This window comes from Scomber japonicus, chromosome 6 (genome assembly GCF_027409825.1).
Source record: "Scomber japonicus isolate fScoJap1 chromosome 6, fScoJap1.pri, whole genome shotgun sequence".
Lineage (NCBI taxonomy): Eukaryota > Metazoa > Chordata > Actinopteri > Scombriformes > Scombridae > Scomber > Scomber japonicus.
This window is the reverse complement of record NC_070583.1, coordinates 14171820-14193797: the sequence shown is the minus strand read 5'-3', so window position 1 is coordinate 14193797 and position 21978 is coordinate 14171820. Positions and strand designations below refer to the sequence as shown.

The 21978-nt window shown below is 38.5% G+C and overlaps 1 protein-coding gene across 3 annotated transcripts in view; it reads left to right on the top strand.

Annotated features, from left to right (window-relative positions):
* kcnab1a (potassium voltage-gated channel subfamily A regulatory beta subunit 1a) overlaps positions 1-21978 on the top strand; it is a 103908-nt gene that overhangs the window by 50053 nt on the left and 31877 nt on the right. For all 3 annotated transcript variants that reach the window (XM_053320510.1, XM_053320512.1, XM_053320511.1), the window contains exon 2: positions 20651-20694. In XM_053320510.1, the coding sequence (XP_053176485.1) occupies positions 20651-20694 (44 nt within the window). The remainder of the gene's footprint in view (positions 1-20650; positions 20695-21978) is intronic.

Sequence of the window (21978 nt, the reverse complement as noted above, 5' to 3'; positions counted from 1 at the left end):
TCACATCTGTGTCATACAGTCTATGGTCATCACCTAACCCGACACAGATGTGAGGAAGAGAAGAGGAAGGAGGACGGAGAAAAGGAAGGAGAGCCTTGACTTCACAGAGCCTTGACCTCTTATGCTCACTGCACTCATCCTAATGCAATTTGTAACTTTAAACCCATTGTATTACACCCAGCATCACTGTAAAGTACTTCTTAGCGCTCAGTGTGACTTTTAAATGTCTCTATATGTTTTATCTCCTAATCTTGTTAAATGTCTCTGCAGGAAAATGGAGTATTGTGTTACTAACCTCATTGAGTCCCATGAGTTATTGATGAACACTGAACTATGTTAATGTGCAAACTTAATTTTTGCAATGCTTATACTGTAGATTTAACAAGACAGAGTGACACATTGGACGTGATAACTTCATAAACTCATCAGTGTAAATGACAGGCTCATGGTTCACCTTTCTGGGGTTCACTTCATTGTCTGCTTTTGGATTCCACTGATCACCTGCTTCCATTACTCTCAGTCTTATTAACTCCATATTCTGCAGGTTTATTGGCTGTTCTTCACACTAAGGTACGGTAGTTATGCAGTTAGACTGTGGTAGTGTAACTGCATTTGAGTCCTTAAAAATATGTGGAAAAGTAATACATTTTTATAAAATACTCTAATTTAAGCTACAAAACTATCTATTTATCAATCTATTTATGAAGGAGGAAGACATTTCTGTGTTTTTTACTCCTGAAAATCAAAAAGTTTCTTTCAGAGTTAAGTCAAGAGAATAACAGTTTAGTATGTGCTGTTTGTTTCCTATCTTCACATTTCTGCATCTGTCCATCCTCTAATCATCCTCTACCTCTGCATGTTAGCGTGAGTCGATGGTGTGTGCATCTCTGTGTTTCCCATCTGCATACATCTGCATGAAACACACATACAGACACGTTGCTAATTGTGGCTTTAGTGAACGACCCCCCGTTCCCCTCCCCCTTCTGTGCTACCATAGTTTCTTTCTGTAATTACTGCATTCCTATTTCCTCATTTCCATCCCTTTTTCCCCCTGCTGTCAAGCTGGGTTGATGTGTGAATGTGTTGGAAGCTAGAGTGTTTGTTGAAGATTTTATGAGTTTTAAATAACTCAAATATTAGTGGATGGGAAAGAGAAACTGTAGAGACAAAGAAGTAGATAGAGATTACATTTTTAATGATTAGATTTTCTTGTGAAAAAGGGGATTCGCTGTTCATTAGTGCTTAGCCAGCCAGCACGGTATTATATTACTTAACAAGCACCTTCGACTGGAGGCTTAATTTATCATATTCAGTCTTTGAGAATCTAATGAACATATTACTATAACACCTGGAAAACACACATCAGGGGACTTTTGTCCACATAAGCTCAATACATTCATGGCCATATCTTTCACCAAACCATGTTCACTGCAGTTATTAACCCTGGCCTCACCCTTTCAATGCTTTGGTATACAGTACGTGGCAATTAGCAGCTGCAGTTTGGCTCAGTGGGAAAAGGTGGAATAATGAACTTTAACCATAAGATGATTAATAATTGTAGTAAGCAATAAACATTGAGATCTATTGTGTTAATTTGACATAAAATACAAAAATGTGGGCCTGATGTATTTTGGTAATGCAGCAAATAATAAGAATATTTCAGAAATAAGTTCAGCAGTTTATTGTGTTAGTTTGTTAATCTGCCCCCTTTTTACTTTTTATTTTTGTTAGACATGTTAAAGTTAAATTAATGACAGTAGCCTATTATAGAAAGTAAAACTGGGACAAAGGTAATAACTCTCCTTTTTTGTGAATCCTAACAAGGTCAGTGCATGTGTGAGACTTTTACTTCTTTAAATGTTAAATGATGTGACTGCTTTTATGAACGGTCACCTGTTCTACATAAGTGAATCGTGTGTAAAAATAACTAACCAAATAATAAAGTGCAATTATAAAAAATATTTTTTATTATGTTGATAATTGAAGCCAAACATGGTTCAGCAGCAGCAGCAGCAGCAGCAGCACCAGCAGCACCAGCAGCAGCAGCACAGTAATAAAACTGTTCAAGCATCCACAGAAGTACATACACATACACATACACATACACATACACATACACATACACATACACATACACATACATACATACATATGCAGCTGCAGCAGCACAGTGAGTCTGAAGACAAATGGTTGCAGCATCCACAGATTATTATTGAGCAGCAGCACTCAAATAGGAATATATCCCTGCACAGAGTTTAATGAGACAATAGATGTGACCACAAACAGCCGACTCTAGAAGAGCGAAGCCTGAAATGCTCTCACTTTGCAACAGGACTGCTGCAGTGTGGCGTATGGCCGGGCAAGCAGTGATGCTGCATTGTGAATAATGCAGGAAGAAGTGATCAAGAAAAGTATTCTTAGTGCAGTCAGAGTGAACATGAACTAATGCACTGCTCACATGCTGAAATGACAAAATATGCAGTGCACACAGCACATACTGTCTATTTCTCCAAGAATTTCCAAACCCATCAGTAGAGCTTTAGGAGGATTTTAGTGAACGTGATTCATGTTTTTTTAAATGATGTTTGCTCTGCAGATTGGGGATCAGTTTGGGGTTTTATAAGATTGATATAATTGTTTTTTGTGGTTGCTGAGGTATTAATGTCATGACAGAATACTGGATATTGCCTGTTGCAGCACCATAGGAGCATAAAATCACCAAACATTATGTCCAAAGTACATTTGTAATGATAAATGCTGAATTGGGTCGACTGGGATGTTACTCTGTCACACCAGACACTGCCGGTTCTCCATCTTAGTCTCTGTCAAATATTTTATTTTCAGAACTTGAAGATCATCAAGTAATTTGTTCAAATGATTGAAAAGGTAGCCGGTGAAATCAGGGGCGTCATACAGTACAGTCAGTTATTTTTAGGGGGCACAGTGTCACAATGCAACTATGTTATGAATGTTAAACCCGAAACCAAGTCATTAACAGTTATTATCTGCTTTGGCTTCTATGTTTATGATCAAAACTCCCCCTATCAGTAACTATCTACAACTATAATGCATTTAATAGTGATATTGAACAACAAAATGAGGCTTTAAAACTGACACTTTTTGCATTATTTACCAGTTCTTGACTCCTTGTAAAAATAGATTGAAAGAAACAATAGACCCCTGGTAATACACATATCCGTGCTTCAAATAGAATAGAATGCCTTTATTGTCATTGCATGTTAACATACAACAAAAAATAATTTGTTTGGACCTACATAACTTATCTGCAAATACTAGTAAATGTCAAATAGCTACAGTAACACTAATGTTTGTTATTGTGGGTCATATTTAAAACCACTGATGCTAAAGTCACTTTAAATAGCTAAAGACTTCTAAAAACATGTAGAAAAGCAACTTTCAATTAAATGTGTGTATATATTAAAAATACTTGCTGTCATAATATAGTTGCTGTTATAATATAGCTGAACTGTTTTCTCAAACAGTCATTTCTTTTCTTATGTTGCCAACATCATTACACTTTTAGAAAGTATTCAGATACGAGACTGATTGCATAAGATTTTCATATCTATCAAAAGATGTCTTTCAGTCCAGTGTTGGTGGCTCCACGTGCTTTGTTTGGATTGATAACTCTTTACTTTTATTATAAATCCAATTTTAGTTCAGCAAAGGTCATCTTGTTATAATTCATTTAAGATTTACTTTGTGACATTGACCTTTATTTGCTTTATAATTAAATCAAAGAGCTAAAGATATTTGTTGATCCCTGGGGGGGGTTTAGTTGTCACAGAACAGCCTGGACACCACAGCTGGATTTGGTATGCTTTGATGGGCGTTGCAGTCTAAATGTCACACCGTCCTTGTTCTGTTGTAATATACAGTATTAGAATATGACATACACATAATTCATTATGTGTCTTGCTGTATGTATAATATGCGTATTATCAGAAAAATTATGTCAGTATCTCTCAATGGAGAAAAAAAAGATACAACATTGTACTTTTATGTGTAAAATGATGATAATGCGAAAGTCTAAACTCTGCCTTTCTGTTACTCTCTGCTATTTGAAAGGCTGCAGCTGCATTTTCCCTCATATTCTCTCTTCCTGTGCTCAACACTGATTTAAAGAGCCTTAACTTGCTCCAGACAAGACACATCCAGCATAAGTCCATTTTTATATGATTGTTGAAAATCTATTTTAAATGATAAAGGTAGAACATTTTATTTGGGCTTTGTTTGCTTTCATTTATTAGTGCTATAAAACAATACAGTGATAATGACCATAAAACTGCAAGAAGTAATAATACTATACTGGATAGTCAGCACGGCTAGTTTCTCGCCTGGAAGAGCGTCTGCACGTATATTACCTTTTATGGTCCACAGCATGCAGTTTTATGACATTTATTAACTGTCCATTGTATGTTGTGTGTGTGTGTGTGTGTGCGTGTGTGTGTGTGTGTGTGTGTGTGTGTGTAATTTTGTGAAAATACATCAGAGCGTTTCTGCTCTTCTGTAGGATTTATTGATTGTGTCTCACACACTCCAACGCCCCAGCATACACACTGATGGCCTGAAAATCTGCTTGCTCCAACTTTTCTCCGCATTCCACGAATAAATTTATTTCAATCTCTGTGTGAGGGATTCTGTGTCGGTTCTATGACGTGTTTGCAGGGAGTGTATCCATGCGTTATGTTTTGCTTCTTCAGCATCAGTGTCAGTGTTTCTTAGAGCAAAGAACTTAAAACTAAGGTACTGTAGGCAGTTTCTTTTTTGGCATCACTGGGCAAAAGTATCATAACCTTTCAGCATATTGTAATTCAAGCAGTGTGAGTGAAACCTAGTCTTCTGCTTAAGGGAATCAAGCCCGTGGCAGGAGACTTAAGGCCAATCGAAGGTCATTTCAGAGAACAGGCGTTCCTATTAGCTGATCTACAAATGTAGATGGCACGTTCCTTCAGATGGTGAAAGCCTCTGTAGTTTCTTTTCCTCTGCTAAGTAATATGTTTAAATTCAGCGGGTTGACTCTGAGGTCATCAAATGGAATTTCTCACCATTGCCAGCAGAACATGGTTGTGACTCCCAAAAGCCCAGGCAGAAGAAGGCACGAGGCTCATGAACTCTGGGTAGAGCTTGGTACCCCGCTGCAGCGAGAGGACAAGCAGCCCATGAGCTCCCGAGACCTCTCCTCAAACTCCTCAAAAAGGGGAGGGAGGCTAACAGGGCTTGTGTTGCATGCGCATATAAAGGACAGAGAGGGGAGGGGGAAGTCTGCAGGAGCAAATCCTTTTTGACTTTTCTTTTTGCCTTTTCCAAAAACTGTCTACCCCAGCTCAGTGAAAGAAAATAATGATAAATAATGATATAATTTATTCACAAAGCAAATATTATTTGTATTCTTTTTCTGGGGAAAGTATTGCGGGAAATGGGGATCTAATGAACTATTCGTGCCTCTTATGTTTCATTCCAGATAGTTCTTTCTGTCCTGTGTCAGATATAAAGAGCCAATTATACGTCAAGGGCACACATGTAGAAGTTTGGATCCTCCCAGCTGAATTATAGTCTTTATTCTTAGTTTGGACTGTGTGAGTAATTAAATGAGCTTACATGAGGCATCTGCCTCCAACACTCTTCCACGCAACCACCTGTGGTTTGGTTTATTGTGTGTGAGAACGTGATTATGCTGATGAGACCATGACCATAAAACATATGTCTTTATGGACATGGGATTCATTGCCATATGGTTTCACAGGGAGAAGGAAATAGATGTTGATGTATGATAGCCAGCAGAACATAATGAGCTGCACTGAAGGCAAAACACAATCTGAAACGCTATTCTTCTGCCCCCCCTTCATGTGTTCTTAACTTGCATGAATACCAGAAATGGTAAATTATGACAGTGAGCACAGACTGTACCCAAGTGCAAACTACGACAGCTTGAGGCTGAATCCAATGCAGAAGAAGCTTGAAGTGCAATGCCACCGATGGCCACTAGAAATAATAAATCAGTCATGTTTCTCAGTGAGTCGTTATTGTCTCAGTTGCTAAATTCAGTTCCTCTCATAAGTGAGTTGTTGATCAAATTTGTAAATTTATTGCTCCATTAAAAAAAGATTTATAGTAACTATGATGTGTGCTGTCTGGATATTGATTAACAGCTGTGATTAATTGTTCACTCACCTGCTCCGGGACACAGTTGGACTATTGGCATCAATCACAAGCTGCAACTCTGGGTTTCAAACCGGCGCCAATGCAAAGTGATACTGTAGTTGACGTCACTCACAGTCTGTGAGCGAACCATAAACTTTTTTACTTGACTCTTAGGTGAAAATACAATAGACTAGAACACACTGAATGATAGAAATTGACACTTACATATTGAGTCAACATGTGTTCACTTGCCTTGGACTCAATATATACATTGCAGAAAGTTTTGGCTCTGCATTTAGTAATGGATAAATCATTGTATCTACTTTCAAGTAAACATGTGACTGAGGTTGTATGCACTCCATCACTCTAATACCACATTATCAGCAGGATACTGGAGGTACTAATGCTATGGCCCAATGAGAGTTATTGAGATCCTTATTGTAGTAATGGCTTCACATCTACAGTAAATGGGCAAATTTTGAGATTATGTCAGTTTTGGAAGATTTTGCAGCTGCACATAAATGATATTCACTTCATTTCATTTTTTTTACAACATTAAATTACATCCATCAGACTATTTCACATTATGATTATATACTGGTATTATCTCCTTAGAGTATTCATTCTCTAAGGAGACCTTTACTCCTTTTAGAAATTGGTTGTAAGAGACTTCATGACATCCTCTCAGGAAGCATTTATAGTATAGTAGGCCCTCTGAACAAACCAACCTCAAAACTGTTAAATGTTCAAATCAGACCAAGCAAATCCAAATGTTTGGTAGGATTGACATTTTATAGCACTTCCAGTTATCCTATGATTCAAATTAATTTTCATAGCTTCAAACTATCATCAGCACGCATTTATTTTCTTTGATATTCGTTTCATTTATTGAATTTGAATTACTTGGTGCTGCATCAAGACATTCCCGGTGGATTCTCTCATCTGTTCATGTAATGACATGCTAGTTTGAAATGCTTCTCTAATGTATTGGCCATGACCCAGTATATGAAAGAAATACTTATCTGTTTAAATAATTAATCAGAGGCCTGGCCTCATTGTTGGATCGCCATTGTTTGGCTGCTGTACGCTGCTTAAATTAGACCACTTGAATGGGAGGTAATGTCAGGTGGTTTGATTGTATCTCTCACTATTATTCTATTATAATGCAAACTCATTCCCATGAAATGGTACGATGATGATGTAAGTCTGTACACCGAGCGATTCCTAATAGTCCTAATAGATATTTCATGTCTCGTCTATGAGCAGCGTGCATTAAAATGTCACTACGGCTTTCATTCAATTAGAGCCATTTCTCTTCCCATTAAGATTGATGGGAAGACATTTCAAAGGTCCAGTTTTCCATTTTCATTGTTTGAATTAATTATTGCTGAGCTTACGTACAATAAATTTCAGTCCAGTTTACATATTTATTAATATTTTCCACATTATTATTTACCACTTTATGATTTTTGTAATATTTTTCACTTCATGATTTTCACCAAGTAATCAGGTTATTAACTGCTGAATTATTTCTATATTAAGGTTGTGATCTCAATTGAGCAAGAATCAGCTTGTTTGTGTGTTTGTTTTTGCCTCAATATTTCTGTGTGATTGTGTCTCTACTGTTGTGTGTTCATGCAAGTCTTAATTGGTGTATTTAAAGTCCCATCTGGATCAGCTGAACATGCTGCTAATGAACAGAAACGTGGATCACAATAGTCTCTGTTGTTTGCGCTTCTTTTATTTATGCATTTTTAATGTCAAAGTGTCTACAGCTGTAGTTTAACGCACAATGTTACACCTCGTCTTGCTCAAGGGCATTTTGACAGTGCTTGCTGAGTCATATTTTCCCAGCTGCTTCAATAATTTTAATGTGTGATCTAGTAACAAGATACAGTGTCTCAGTGTTGGCTGCTGTCTCAGTCTGTCCACCCCAGTCTGCCCTCTGCAGATGCTGCCGCTGCAGTGAGTTTCAACACAAAATCAACCTTTGCAACAGCAGAGATGCTGTTCAGGTGGCAACAGTCAGCACAGAGAAATTTAGTTTCACAGCCATTGGTCTAACGTTCGTGCCTGTCTCTGCTCCTCATTTGTGTATTTCAGTCATGCACAATGCAGAGTCATCACTGTACAGTCAGCGGCCAAACCCTCAATCTGTCTGTGTTAATGTGATGTCTTCACTTCCCTTGAAGCGTAATGCAATGTGAATGGATGAGAGCGTGATTATAAATTGGTCTATGTGTAAAGATGGACCTTTTTAGAAATATAGAATTACTTTTTCTATAAGAGTGTGAAGGTTTGTTTTTTGTCTGCAGCTTGTTAATTCCTCATTTAGTTGCAGGCAGAACTGCAGGCAGAAAGACGAGCTAATCCCTGTTCAAACTGGCTTAGTGTTTTTCTGAGTTTGGTATGTGGATGTTGCAAGTGGCATCATTAATTTTAATCCATTGTGAATCTGCTGCAGCTGTAAAGTACAAAATCCAGGGAAACCTTCAGCCAACAGAAGGCAGTTAAACACACCAATGTGGCCTAACATGTAAAGTAATACAACATTATTCAAGCAAATAGTCAGAACCAGCTGCTCATCTAAGTGCAGATTAACAGATTTCCCATCCGAGCTGTGAGCTTTATCCTTAAAAAAACACATTCTCAGAATTTTCACACATACAGTAACATGGAAAAATGACATTACAGGAGCTTTGCCCGGTGAAATGAATCCGCTCTGAAAAGTGATATAAATGCATACGTCAAAATGCAAGGTCATGAATTCAGAAGCATAGCAGTGTGTGTGTGCACACATCCGTGGTACATTTTATAAGTCAAACCGGGACAGCACTCTTTCACACACACTCGCAGTGAGGTACAGTGGGGAGAACAAGTATTTGATACACTGCCGATTTTGCAGGTTTTCCCTCTTACAAAGCATGTAGAGGTCTGTCATTTTAATCATAGGTACACTTCAACTGTGAGGAATATAAAACAAAAATCCAGAAAATCACATTGTATGATTTTTAAATAATTTGCATTTTATTGCATGACATAAGTATTTGATACGTCAGATAAAACAGAACTTAATATTTGGTACAGAAACCTTTGTTTGCAATTACAGAGATCAGACGTTTCCTGTAGTTGTTGACCAGGTTTGCACACACTGCAGCAGGGATTTTGGCCCACTCCTCCGTACAGACCTTCTCCAGATCCTTCAGGTTTCGGGGCTGTCACTGGGCAATATGGACTTTCAGCTCCCTCCAAAGATTTTCTATTGGGTTCAGGTCTGGAGACTGGCTAGGCCCACTCCAGGACCTTGAGATGCTTCTTACGGAGCTGCTCCTTAGTTGCCTTGGCTGTGTGTTTTGGGTCGTTGTCATGCTGGAAGACCCAGCCACGACCCATCTTCAATGCTCTTACTGAGGGAAGGAGGTTGTTGTCCAAGATGACTTCACTTTTTCAGTATTGTAGTGTCAAAGAGTTAAGAGATTGTGTATTTTTGGGAGTAGTTAGTTTCAATTGCATCCAATTGCATATATGCTAGAATAGTGAATCCCTGCTGTCCACCTGTAACTTAAATCTATGTTTTTTTATTAATGTAGTATTGCTAATGTATTAGTTTGTCATATTTTTTACTTATTTTTAGAAATAACTTATTTTTGTTCATGTTAACATCACCAGTCATTTTCATGAAATGTCAAATAAAACAATGTTTGTCTGACTGTCCACATCCATCCATCCTACCTTTCTGCCCTTTTCCTCTTTTTTGGGAAGCAAGCCCAATTCAACAGCAGAAAAGCAGCCGTTCAGCCTTGTAGCCGTGCGTGTCTGTGTGTTTGTGTTTGTGTGGGTGCAGTCTTTGCTGAAGGAGACTCTAGGATCTTTTAAGAATCTCATTTGGTGTTGCCTCCAGGCTCTGAGTCATCTCAGTCCACAGTCGGGGTTTGGGGGAAATTAAACGAGAGCTATAGCTGTTCTTACACACAATGAAAAACGCATTGATTTTCATTTTTTATTTTTTTTATATTCTCAAATATAGAACACCAAACAATGCTGTAACACTTTGTTGAGCATGTGCGAGACGGTGTGGATTGATCTACTTGCTGCTGGTGTTTTACAGTATTAACAAGTTGAGTAAAGAATCATGAATCGTAGCTTCTTTAGTTTTGTGTCGCTGTCATTCTTGGTTTAGTCTCCAGCCGCCCTCCACTGTGCGTCCTATTGTTTAAACATCTTTGATTTTGACAGAATCCTACAAGACATCTGTTGTCATAAACAAAAGCAATGTCTGCACCAAAGTAAATAAGTTTCATTTGGGGGGGAAAAAGACTTGTCCTTCGCCAGCATGTCTTCTGTATTTTGTCCTCAGTTTCCACTTGAACTTGCAGCAGATCCCTTCAACAATGTCATAATCCCCTCCACAATGTCCCTCAAGTGTAGTGTCTGGCAATCATTTGAAATGCCTCAGATTTCCATTAGCAACTCTGAAAATGTAAAGAAAATTGATTTGTGTTTGTATATGTGTAAGAGTCAGGTAGGATTATGGATATGAGGTTGATTCAATACCCCAACAGAAGAATAAGAAGGAAAGATGACAGAATCTAGGTGATTGTCTGCCAAAAAAGATTTGGAAATATTATAGATCTTGTCTGCTCTCAGGCGCTCTGAGTTTACATAGCTTTGGAAACCAGTCGCGCTGTTTTGCTGAACAGCAAGGCCACTTGACAACAAATAGATCAGTGAGTTTGGCAGAATGATTCAGGGCAGAAATGTGAGGATCTTTTGCCCACGCAGCCACTCTGAGTCACTGCAGGCACACACAGGTTTGAGCTTGGTCCTTGTGTAACAACTCAATTGTGCTTGTTGACACGATTGCAGGTACCTGCTGATGTACACACATCTGAATAATTTTGTATGTTTAAAAAAAAAACGGATCTAATTTATTGCAAGAACACCCCTATACACTATGTGCAAACACAGGCGTAGCTTGTCTCTGTGAGTGTGAATGTAGTTGTGGGTAATTTGCATTTTGAGTATCTCATTTAATGCAAATTTGCCTTAGGAGAAAAAAAAATCAAGAGGTATTTGTATATTTTTCATGGACCACCAGGACAGCAATCCTCTTCCAGCAGAGCTGATAAGATGGAAGTGGCTACATAATGATCCATCATAGCTCCCGGTGCTGTGTTTTTACTGTGGGGGTTGAACTGCTCTACAGTATCCTGCAGGTTCTTTATTGTTGTCCTGTAGAGAAAGCTGAATTCATTCTCTGTGACCAGGTTAGCTTCGGCTTCAGTTCTCAACCTTTTTGTCCCCACAGAGAATTTCTTTGATCTCACAAGTGCTCTCTGAAATGGTCAGATATGACTACTTACCCTTAACACATGGTTTAAGTCTTTGAAACATCAGCATCATGTTAGATTCATCATAGCTCATTATAGCTTTTGTCTAACTGATGGAAGAAAATGTATAAGAAAATGTGGATTAGAGTGTAGCTTGAAAAGGGGGCAGCATTTGTACCCTCTACACAGTGCAGTGAGTGTCGTTATCATATTGACATATCATATTGAGTGTAGTTATCATATTGACATACTTACCAACTGCACTAAATGTGTCTTAGTGACATCAGGTGATTCATTATGTGCTCTGTAAACATGTGTATTTATATACTGTAGGCACTATATATTTAAATAAAAAATAATCTTTAGTTGTGTGGGCTGATGAAGCGTTGTATTAGTAGGTTACAGAGAGCCTGGAGATTATTTTATGCTAATAGCACAAGGTTTTGAGGTGTCTAATTCTTAGTAAACAAGACTAAAAGAAAGTTTCTGTGATTGTTTTCATCAGTCTAAACATGATGATTAACTCACACACACACACACACACACACGCACACACAAATGATGTACAGTGTTGCATATCATGTTACAATGCCAAATCATACACACACATATTCACACATGCACACACATATTGCAGCTGGAACTGTGAAGGTGTCAAAAGACTGACTGGTTGAAAGCGTGCTTCCTACCGGTCCCATCGGCAGTGTTATCTTGCCTCGCTTGCTAGGTGACAGCTTTTTTATTACTCCCATACACAGGCTGCTGTATTACTCTGCCTGGATGTAGGCTTTCAGAGCTGCCCCCCCCCACCCCCCCCCCCCCCCACCATTCCTTCACACACCCCCACATCCACTCATTGCTCAGGCTTTGATAGGCATGAAATAGGCCCACTGCTGAGATTGCTCCTTAGTTCATAGAAACAGCTTAGCTCATACGGACACACAGGTGAGCTACATACAGGCATGTATGCATGAGTCATACACTCATTCATGCAACCTCACACACACTCAGGAACTGCTTTCTTTTTCAAAAGAGATATTTCAAGAATGATGGTTTTGATTTTGGCCTTAATTAACTTTTCAGTTTTTCTTTGAAGCAAAGAGCTAAAGATGACACAGAGGAATGTGCTCTGAGGCTGCAGCCTGCAGCTCAGCCTTTAGTCATTACAGTAAGGAGGATGTAAGGAGGGAACATTTCCCCTGTGTCGTCAGTTTGCTTGCATGTTGCTTAGATGTTATTTGAAGAACTTAAAGGATAAGTCTTATGTCGATGTATATTTTTCTTGTTGTTACCAAATCCCATCCCATGAAAATCCAGAACCCAACAATGCATTAGCCAGAGTTTCAGTGCTTTCTGACTCTCTGTTAATGGCTTTCTATCCTCAGCCCTCTGGCCCCTACTGAAGAAATCCATCTTTAAGATTGGCTCACAGAACAGCTCGACAAATGTTACTCAAACATAAACAATGCTTTTGTTAGGGACTCATTTCAGATGAGGATGAATACACCTTTGGTTGTAGTGAGAACGTTTTCATGGTGGCAGGATGGTGTACGTGGGATTGACTCAAAGTCAACTATCTACAGTATCTATCTATCTGTCTCTCTGTCTATCTCTCTATCCATCATTTGAGAGTGATTAATTTATGTTTTTCTTCTGTCACTTGGGGAGCTGAAGGGAAGTTCATCACTCTAATTTCTCAATCCTTCATTACGATTAAATCTTGATTTAATTGGAACATGATTAATGACCATATACAAACTTTGTGTCACCAGTTTCCCACTGGAAAAGAGCTTTATTAGATCTATAGCTCCTTGCTGCAGTTTATCAGTGTCCTGCAGGCTTTTTGTTTTTCATTTGTTTCTTTATCCTCTCTTTCTTTTTATTATTTACATATTTCTTTCTGTCCGACTACGATATTTGAATAGAAGAAGATTTTTCATGGAAGATTACATAATTTTCAGATTTCTGAACTTACTTTGATTGAATTAGGAACATACATATACTATGTATTTGATATCACAGCCGATCTGTTTTGGCTTTTAACATTTTTAATCAGTCATCACAAGTGCCTCTCTTAATTACTTAGTCAATTAAATATGGAGAGATAATTAGTCCACACAACGTGATGATTATCTGAAGAGGAATCTATGCTCGGGCATGTTTAGAGTTAAACAAAGGAAAAGCAAAAACAATATTTTTTTTGTGCCAAACACACTGAATTACTTCTCCTCATCAGATTGCTATGTGTAGAACAGATGCTTTGACAAACCTTCAGACTTGAATATGTGATTGACATTGATGTACATGTGCAGTAGAAGTCGCATTTTGAGTTTTCATGTTTATAAGATGGTGGTAAAATACATGTGGGAGGTGAAAAGAGAGAGAGGAGGGGAAGGATGCTGGAAAAGAAACACATGTTTAATCTTTACTGAAATGTGCTTTTGAATGATTCAAAAATTACGTTCTTTCAATTTTTATAGGTCAAACTATACAGTCAATATAGTTTAAAGGTTTCCAGCTCATTATCTACACTGACAGTATCCTTCCAATAAATAATTATACACATTTTATAATTAGATTAAATGAAGCTGAGAGGAGTGAAACAGTCACATACCTTAGCCAAAATGATGATTTGGAGTTTGAGCACTACAGCATTAAAAAAGGACAGTAAGGACAAAAAGTAAACCAGAAAGTGATAAGGCCAAAACAAAAAGATACATTGCGATGATGAGAGCGACTGATGAAAGAAAAGTCGAGGACAGAGAGACACTCACAGAGTCAGACAGACAGGTGTAAGGACAGAGATTCAGAGTAATACAAACAGTGGTGATCACAGCTGTGTGAGGACAAACAAAATGTGCCACCTCCATGAAAGTGTGTTGCCTTGCCAGAATTTGGGTGATTACTGTAACATTTTAACCTACTTTATCTGGAGCTCAGGTGGCCTTAGGCATGCACCTCTGCCCCCCCTCCCCCACATCCCCCCATAGACTGATTTTACACTTGATGGAAAAGTGTGTCAGGCAGTCTTCGTGCCTCAGAACAGTTTTTCCTGTATCGTAAACAGGCAATTCAATTTTCATTCTCAAACCGACCACACAAATGAATCTGATCCCCCCCCCCCCCCCCCCCCCCCCCCGGAAGGCATCAGCATGCTTATTAAAGGGATAGTACAGCCATAAAAAAAAGGTTTTATTATTTTAAGGCCAACATATATGACGACTCATTACACATAAAGCACACAAATAAAAAGAAACCATGAAAAAGGGGAAAAAACATAAAATGAGTACATATAAAAACGTTTCCTAACCTGTAAAGGTGTTAAAAAACAAATGTATTTTTAATCATATACTGTATACAGCAACTAACTCTTATCAGTTATCACCTATCTTATCGCTTTAAAACAAATCACAAACATACGGTAAATTGACCTGTCACAGTCTGAAGTGCCTTCATCGACAAACACTTTAATCACTAATTACTTGCCAAGATTAATACTCATATAAAGGCAATTTGTCACCTCAGCTCCTAACAGTGAAGCCTTTTTGGCCAATTACGCCTAACTGTCTAATAAAACCTAATCTCATTTCAGATGCACTCTAATCATAACCTATTTTATTTTCTCTCTGAATACTGAGCAGCTCCCTCCTCTACTGTGGCGGAGGAGGTAATGGGCGAATCAGTGACAGATCTGTGGTGATGACATGCAGTGTAGAGAGAGAGAGAGAGAGAGAGAGAGTTTTGGTATGGGAGGATAATATTGCCATAGTGCCGGGGGTATTAGAGCAAGTCATTACTGTCCATCATCAGTCAAATGAAGACATGTTTAAGTGGAGATGAATAGCCTTGTTGATGGGGAAGACTTGTTATGGCAGATCTGTTTAGAAAAGCAGCTGAGGGGGGGGGTTCATATTTCAATAAATATTTGATGGGCGAGGACAGCTGTATTAGTGTGTGTGTGTGTGTGTGTGTGTGTGTGTGTGTTTAGCAGTGGGTGTTTGGTTATTTATGTGTATGCCTATAAGCATTTGCATAAGAACAATTTTAAAGGGGTTATAAATGAAGGAGAAGATCACTTTCTCACTCCATCTCCCATGTGGGAAAACCTTATTTTCTTCTTCTCTGCATCGTTCTTTCCATCTTGCCTGTTATCCTCTTCCCCGCTGTTCTTCCATCCATCCATCCATCCATCTATGCACCCGTTCCTCTCGCAGTCCATCCATCTGAATGAGCGGATGCACTGTGTAGACTTATGATTTGAACCAACACAGGAGATAAAAACTGTGAGCAAAATAGAAACTATATCCAACTATAAAAGCAAAGATATCTATACTCACTGATATATCTATACTATACTCAATGTTATAACAAACTAAACAGTCAGTTCTTGTGAGTTTGCACCTGTTCTGACAAGACTGACTTCTTTTCCTTTCTGGTCTTTGAAGTTTGTTTTCGTTGGAGGAACCGGTCCTGTGATTCTTCTGGTCTGGATAATTAATGTGCGGAAGAGTTTTTCAGGTCAAACTAACACACTCTCTGGCACAGCTCTGGCTGGCAATGAAAACTTCACAAACATAACCCGCTATTTGCAACTAAAATGCTCTGTATAAATGACTGTTTAGTTGTCATATAACTCATAACTGTGCAGTTTGTTTTGCTATGTTCTGTGATTTGGCTCTGCTCTTTAGACCTGAAATAGAACGCACCTGTATCACCATCTTTCACGGTTGTGACCTGGAAACAGAGAAGCCTGCAAATATTTGGAGGAAAACAAAATACCCTAGACAGGTGTCTTACATCACAGCTGAGCCTCAGTCACACACACATTCATATGTGTGGATAGTTACAATCTTCCACTCACTTCCATATAGGGCTATATTATGGAAGGACCCTGAGGAAACCCGAGAATGTGCAAATTCCTGGCAGAAACACTGAAACCTGAAACACAGTGCAGCCATCAAATCCAGAAATGTGACATCAGCACTGTAATGTTCTACTTTGAGATCACCTAGACCTTACGGGATACTTTATAGGTTACAGACGATCTAATGCGTCATGCAAAATTGATTTTCTCAGGGTGGCTTGATTTTTTTTATGCCCAATTAACCATTCTGATATTGAAGGATGCAGAGGTCACGTGTCAGCAATGAATAACGTGAACGGTTTGACAGGTGAGGAAAAAATGAAGGATTGCTGACAACACTGAATAATGCACTGTTCAATCAATATGCAGGGCTGAGCGTGTAAACACAATGCTTTTAATCAAGCCAGGAATGTGTTTTTAATACAAAGTCATCTCTGAAACTATAGAAAGGCTGAATTTAGATTGCATATTTTGTTTTCTGTCATATCTGCTCTTTAATCACATGTCCTGTATTCTCCTGCAGTTTCCTTCATTACTGCTCTCAGTTCTATTGGGCTTTACCTGCAGTGAGAAGTCAAAACGTTTGCTGTGAAAAAGGTCTAGAAGACACCGTAAAAGACATTTTTCTTCCTTTTATTGATAAAGAACTAATAACAGTAACATTTAAAAACATCTAAAATATCTCTGAATACAAATATACATGACTAAATATAATTTCAGTTCAACTTAACAACAAATTCAGTTGCATTATCTTATAATTGAGTGAATAGACTTTTAGCTTTTTAAACGTCTTGGATCTTATTTCCTGCATCACGTGTGTCCTGTTTCAACTGTTTTATGAGTTTTACTGAACTAACGGTCACATAATGACATTTGTAGCCAGCTGCTTTACACCTTTGTTTCAAGGTGTTCACAGTGTGGGTGTGAAGACCCCCGTCATCGCGTGGTTGCGGAGTGAGTCACATGTTTGTCCACTCTCTGCAGTCTAGTTTTTAGTTAACTATAATAATGATGCTTTACACACACACACACACACACACACACACACACACACACACACACACACACACACACACACACACACACACACACACACATCACTACTGACTGCGCTGACATCCACACACCGTAGGTAATTACTTAATTACTCATTTGAATAATTGCTTTGATAAACTTGTCTTTTGTTCAACATGGTATGTCTCCTATTAGTTGCAGCCACTTGAGCCAATTCATGACAAACGGGGGCTCGTCCTTTTAAGCTGTTTTTGTTAGAAAGCTTATTTGTGCCTCAGGTAGCAGCAGACTCATGGTGTTGCTTGTGCTCACTGATTAGGTGATTTAGCCTAGGTCCATGCTGACTTTTTAACTGTGTTTGTGGGAGACTGTTTGGGTTTTATTGCTGTCTTTTCCTTCAAGTGTTTGGTTCTGAACTGATCAGACATTCAGAAGGTAGGTTTTAGTCTTTTGTTACACTATTTGACCAATATTTCTCCAATAGGCAGTAGGGTATTTTTCTCTATGGATTGTCTTTGTTCTTGTTTTATTTTCTTGTACTGTGATGGGAAAGTGAATAGAGCTGTTGTCTCGGGGGCACATTCACAGCTGCAGATGGGTTGCCATTTGATGGTTTCTCTACCAGGCTGTGGGGCTGTAGTCATCACCTGTATATTACTAGTAGTACAGTCAATGCAATGTGTAAGTACCCACAAGTACCACTTGAAGACCAGGGTTGAGCTTTAGCTAGCCTTTGTCAGGTAGGTAGGGGGAAATTCTCTGTCAAGGGTGGTCAGTTGCCCTTGTGCGTGCCTGGCAGTGCACACATTATTTTCTATGTCAGTGTTTGTAATTATGGCTTCCTCCACAGTTTGTTGAAACACCTATGGCAGGATTTGTGAATGGCTGTATAAGGGATCAGTTAGTGGAGATATCTGACCATTATGGCATTATTGTAAAGATGACATTAGAAAAGCAGTTATTTTTGTTTGAATAAGATGTGTTACATAAAAGTGAGCGTTATGTGGTTATTTAAGTCCAGACTGCAGTATAGCTCGCTGACTCTCTGCCACTGTGCTGCTGCAGCTCTCTGCTCCTCTTCACTTACTTATCATGTTCTAGTTCATTCTTATGCTTTGCGTTTCAGCTTACAACACACACACACACACACACACACACACACACACACACACACACACACACACACACATTACCAATGAATTTACAGACATCCATACTCCCTACCTTAATGACTTAAATAACTTTTTAATTTGACTTTCATTTGGTTAATTGGTTTAATAAAGTTTTCTTTTGTTATAGTTCAACTTGGTGTCTCCCTGTTGTTGTGGCCACTGTAGTCATGTAACGAGAGTGGTGCTCAGAGGTTTCTTTCTTGCACTCTCCATTTGCTAAAGTGTGATAAAGATAGCAAATATACAAATAACAAAATGAAACAGATTTTAATTAAACATCAATTGTTAAGTATCTTTTAATGAGGTTCCTAAGCTGGTAGAAAAGTGCTGATGTATAAATTTGTGATCTTGAATTGGAGCAGCAGTTTCAGCCTCGCACCTGCTATAAACTTGGAAGTGTCTTTAAAGGTGCGTGTGTGTGTGTGTGTGTGTGTGCGCGTGTGTGTGTGTGTGCTAGCGTCAGTCTGGCGGCCGCTTTTACAGGAAGCTGACATGACAGGACAATAACTGTCCATCAAGCTTAATTGGACACGGCAGTGATCTGCCAATCCACCCACAGCACCAGAGCAGACAGGAAGAACCAGTTATAACACTGTTGCTGTATAACTGTAGTCTGAGAGTGAAACTATAAGTAAACTGAACTTATTTTAGTTAATTCATATTTTATATAACTATGGATCAAATGTTGTTGGTGTGTAATGTGAAAGGAATCATCAGCTGACTCAGCAGTTCTTCTCACCTCGATTACTGAAGATAAATTAAAGTATTTTGGATGTCTGCAGATTGTTGATTGGTGTCATTCCAGTTTTCTTCAGTTCATTGAAAGGAAGACTGGAATATGTTTTATTTTCAGAACATCAGAAAGACAAAACAACAAGCATCAGTGGAGAATGTGTTTATCTTTTACAGTAATGAGAATATCCAGTGAGAATAACTGAAGTAAAACTGTCATGGGACTCAAACACAGATTGTTATTTACAGTAGAGGATTGCAATTACATGTAAGCTTTGACAGTTTAGAGTGGAAAGACAGATACTGGCTCTCTGCTATCGTACACTTGTGGTTCATTTATGTTTTATTGCTTTGTACTTTCGATTATCTGCAGTTAACAAAAACAGACTGAATAGGATTGCAAATAAGTGTAGTAAATTATTAAACATCACACATCACAGTATTACACTGCTATGAAAAAGAGTTGTTACTATCAGGATGAAGGCACATGGGACACCTTTTTGGGATGATTATAACTGTAATTATTATTTATTTATTCATTCCAGAGGGGTCTTGATCTACTGAAGGCATGGGAGCGGTAGAAACTACAGTCAGCATGTCCTTGATTTAGTGGGTTAATGAGGTTGCAAAGGCTGGATGCAGGTTTATAGAAGAGTCTGCTGATTAGTGTACAGTATATAAACAGGACTACAGAGAAAGTGTTGTGTTAATGGTACAGTTAACGAGGCCATTAGTGTAGGTTTTTTTCATTTTAGTTTAATCAGTGTACTGTTGATGTTTGCTTTTTGCTATCTCTGCCTCTCGACCAGTTTCTCTCTCCATCATCCTGTTATTGATCGCTGGTGTTTTCCTCCTCCCTGCTGACTCGAAAGTAACAATGAAGATGCTGTTACCCACTTTATTCAGATTTTTTGCTCACACACACACACACACCTATTTTGACATTGTAGGAGGTTGACAGTATCAAAGCACCTACCTGCGGCTCTTGGGGAGGTGAAATTCAATTTCCTGTCTTGGAGAAATCAGGCAGACAGAAGCACTGTCAGGCTGTCATGTGATTATCTGAAGCAAAGACACATCCAGCCTCTTGTTAAAAAAGAAAAGAAGAGAAGAGCCTGCTTGGTTTTCAGTTGGCTGTCAGTCTCCCTGGACGTCACGCTGTATACACATTGTTTCATCAATTGTAGATGGAAATATCAAAATGAAGAATGCATGGGATTAAGGGAGAGAGGCTTGATGGTGGATTTTTACTTCTCTAATGTTTACTAATGTTGATGCCTAATGTCAAGATTTTTCATGCTGATGTTCAGTTGGTTAAGTATTTGTGTATGAACATGTACCACAGATCTAAGTCTTGTTTTCCATCCCTGCAGGAACCTTGGAAAGTCAGGACTCAGAGTTTCTTGCTTAGGACTAGGTGAGTAGACTGCACTGCACCTCATCCACAGCACATTTCTCATCTTTCTCATCAGGCCCCAATTAGGAAACAATAACAATGGACATTAAACTAAGTGAAAGATCTTGTGATAGAAGTTATGATGGAGCATATATTTTGCTGTTCGAGCTGAGCTTTGCATTAAGTCAATTATAAGGTTATTTGCAAGATACTTATTTAGTGATCGTAACCCATGAAATAAATGTGTCATGTTGAGTCTGTTTTCTTATTAAACCAACAAATCTACTTCAACGTCATCATTCTACATCCTGGTTCAAATAGTAAAACAAATACAAACTAACTTACAAGCAGTTGGTATCCTGCCAGCTGAACTGTTTGTATTGCAGGTGTGTGTGTTGCAAGTAGAAGTTCTCCACTTTTCATATAATAGAGTCAAATCCACCCCAGTCTCAGAATTTAGTATGAGAGTGGGAAGAAGATAACACATACACACACACGCACACACACACACACACACACGCACGCACACGCACACACACACACACACACACACACACACACAGGCTCCTTTTTCTGTCAACATGAAGAGCTCCTTTACTTGTTATTGTTCAATGTTCCCCTTCTTCTGGGAAGAACACACACACACACACACACACACACACACACACACACACACACACACACACACACACACACACACACAGATATAAAATGTGATAAAAAGCCAGAAGGATTTACGCTACTGCACTGTACACACATTTCCAGCTGACACCATTGAGGAATAAGTCACTATAAGTTCACTATAAGTAAAGACATACTGTACAACAGTAGACCTGCAACATCTGGACTGAATGATCAATTTTCACTGAACAGTGATGATTCACTGAATAATTTAGTATTGAATTAATGTGGGAATTCATTGTGTTATGAATTTTCTAAATGAAATAAATCAATAATCTCATGTTTTGTTTCCACAATATTCAACAGCAATATATAGTCCACATTTAGATTTTCCACACTTGTTTTTTTCCATCACAAAATCAATGATTATTTTCTGTCTGAGTTGAATAAAGCACTGTCATCACCTACAAGAATATTTATTTACAGCCAGCAGCTCTCCTCCTTTTTCTGACAACTATCAGTGACCCACTTGTGTCCACTGCTTCTTGTAGATTCCTGTTTAATTTATACATAACGTCGGAATCCATTATTCAAGTTTCAAAGAGAATATAAACCATCAGCCATTCATTTTCACTAAAGTTTAAATATGTATTAGTTTTTCCTTCCCAGGGCTCTCCTGGAAAC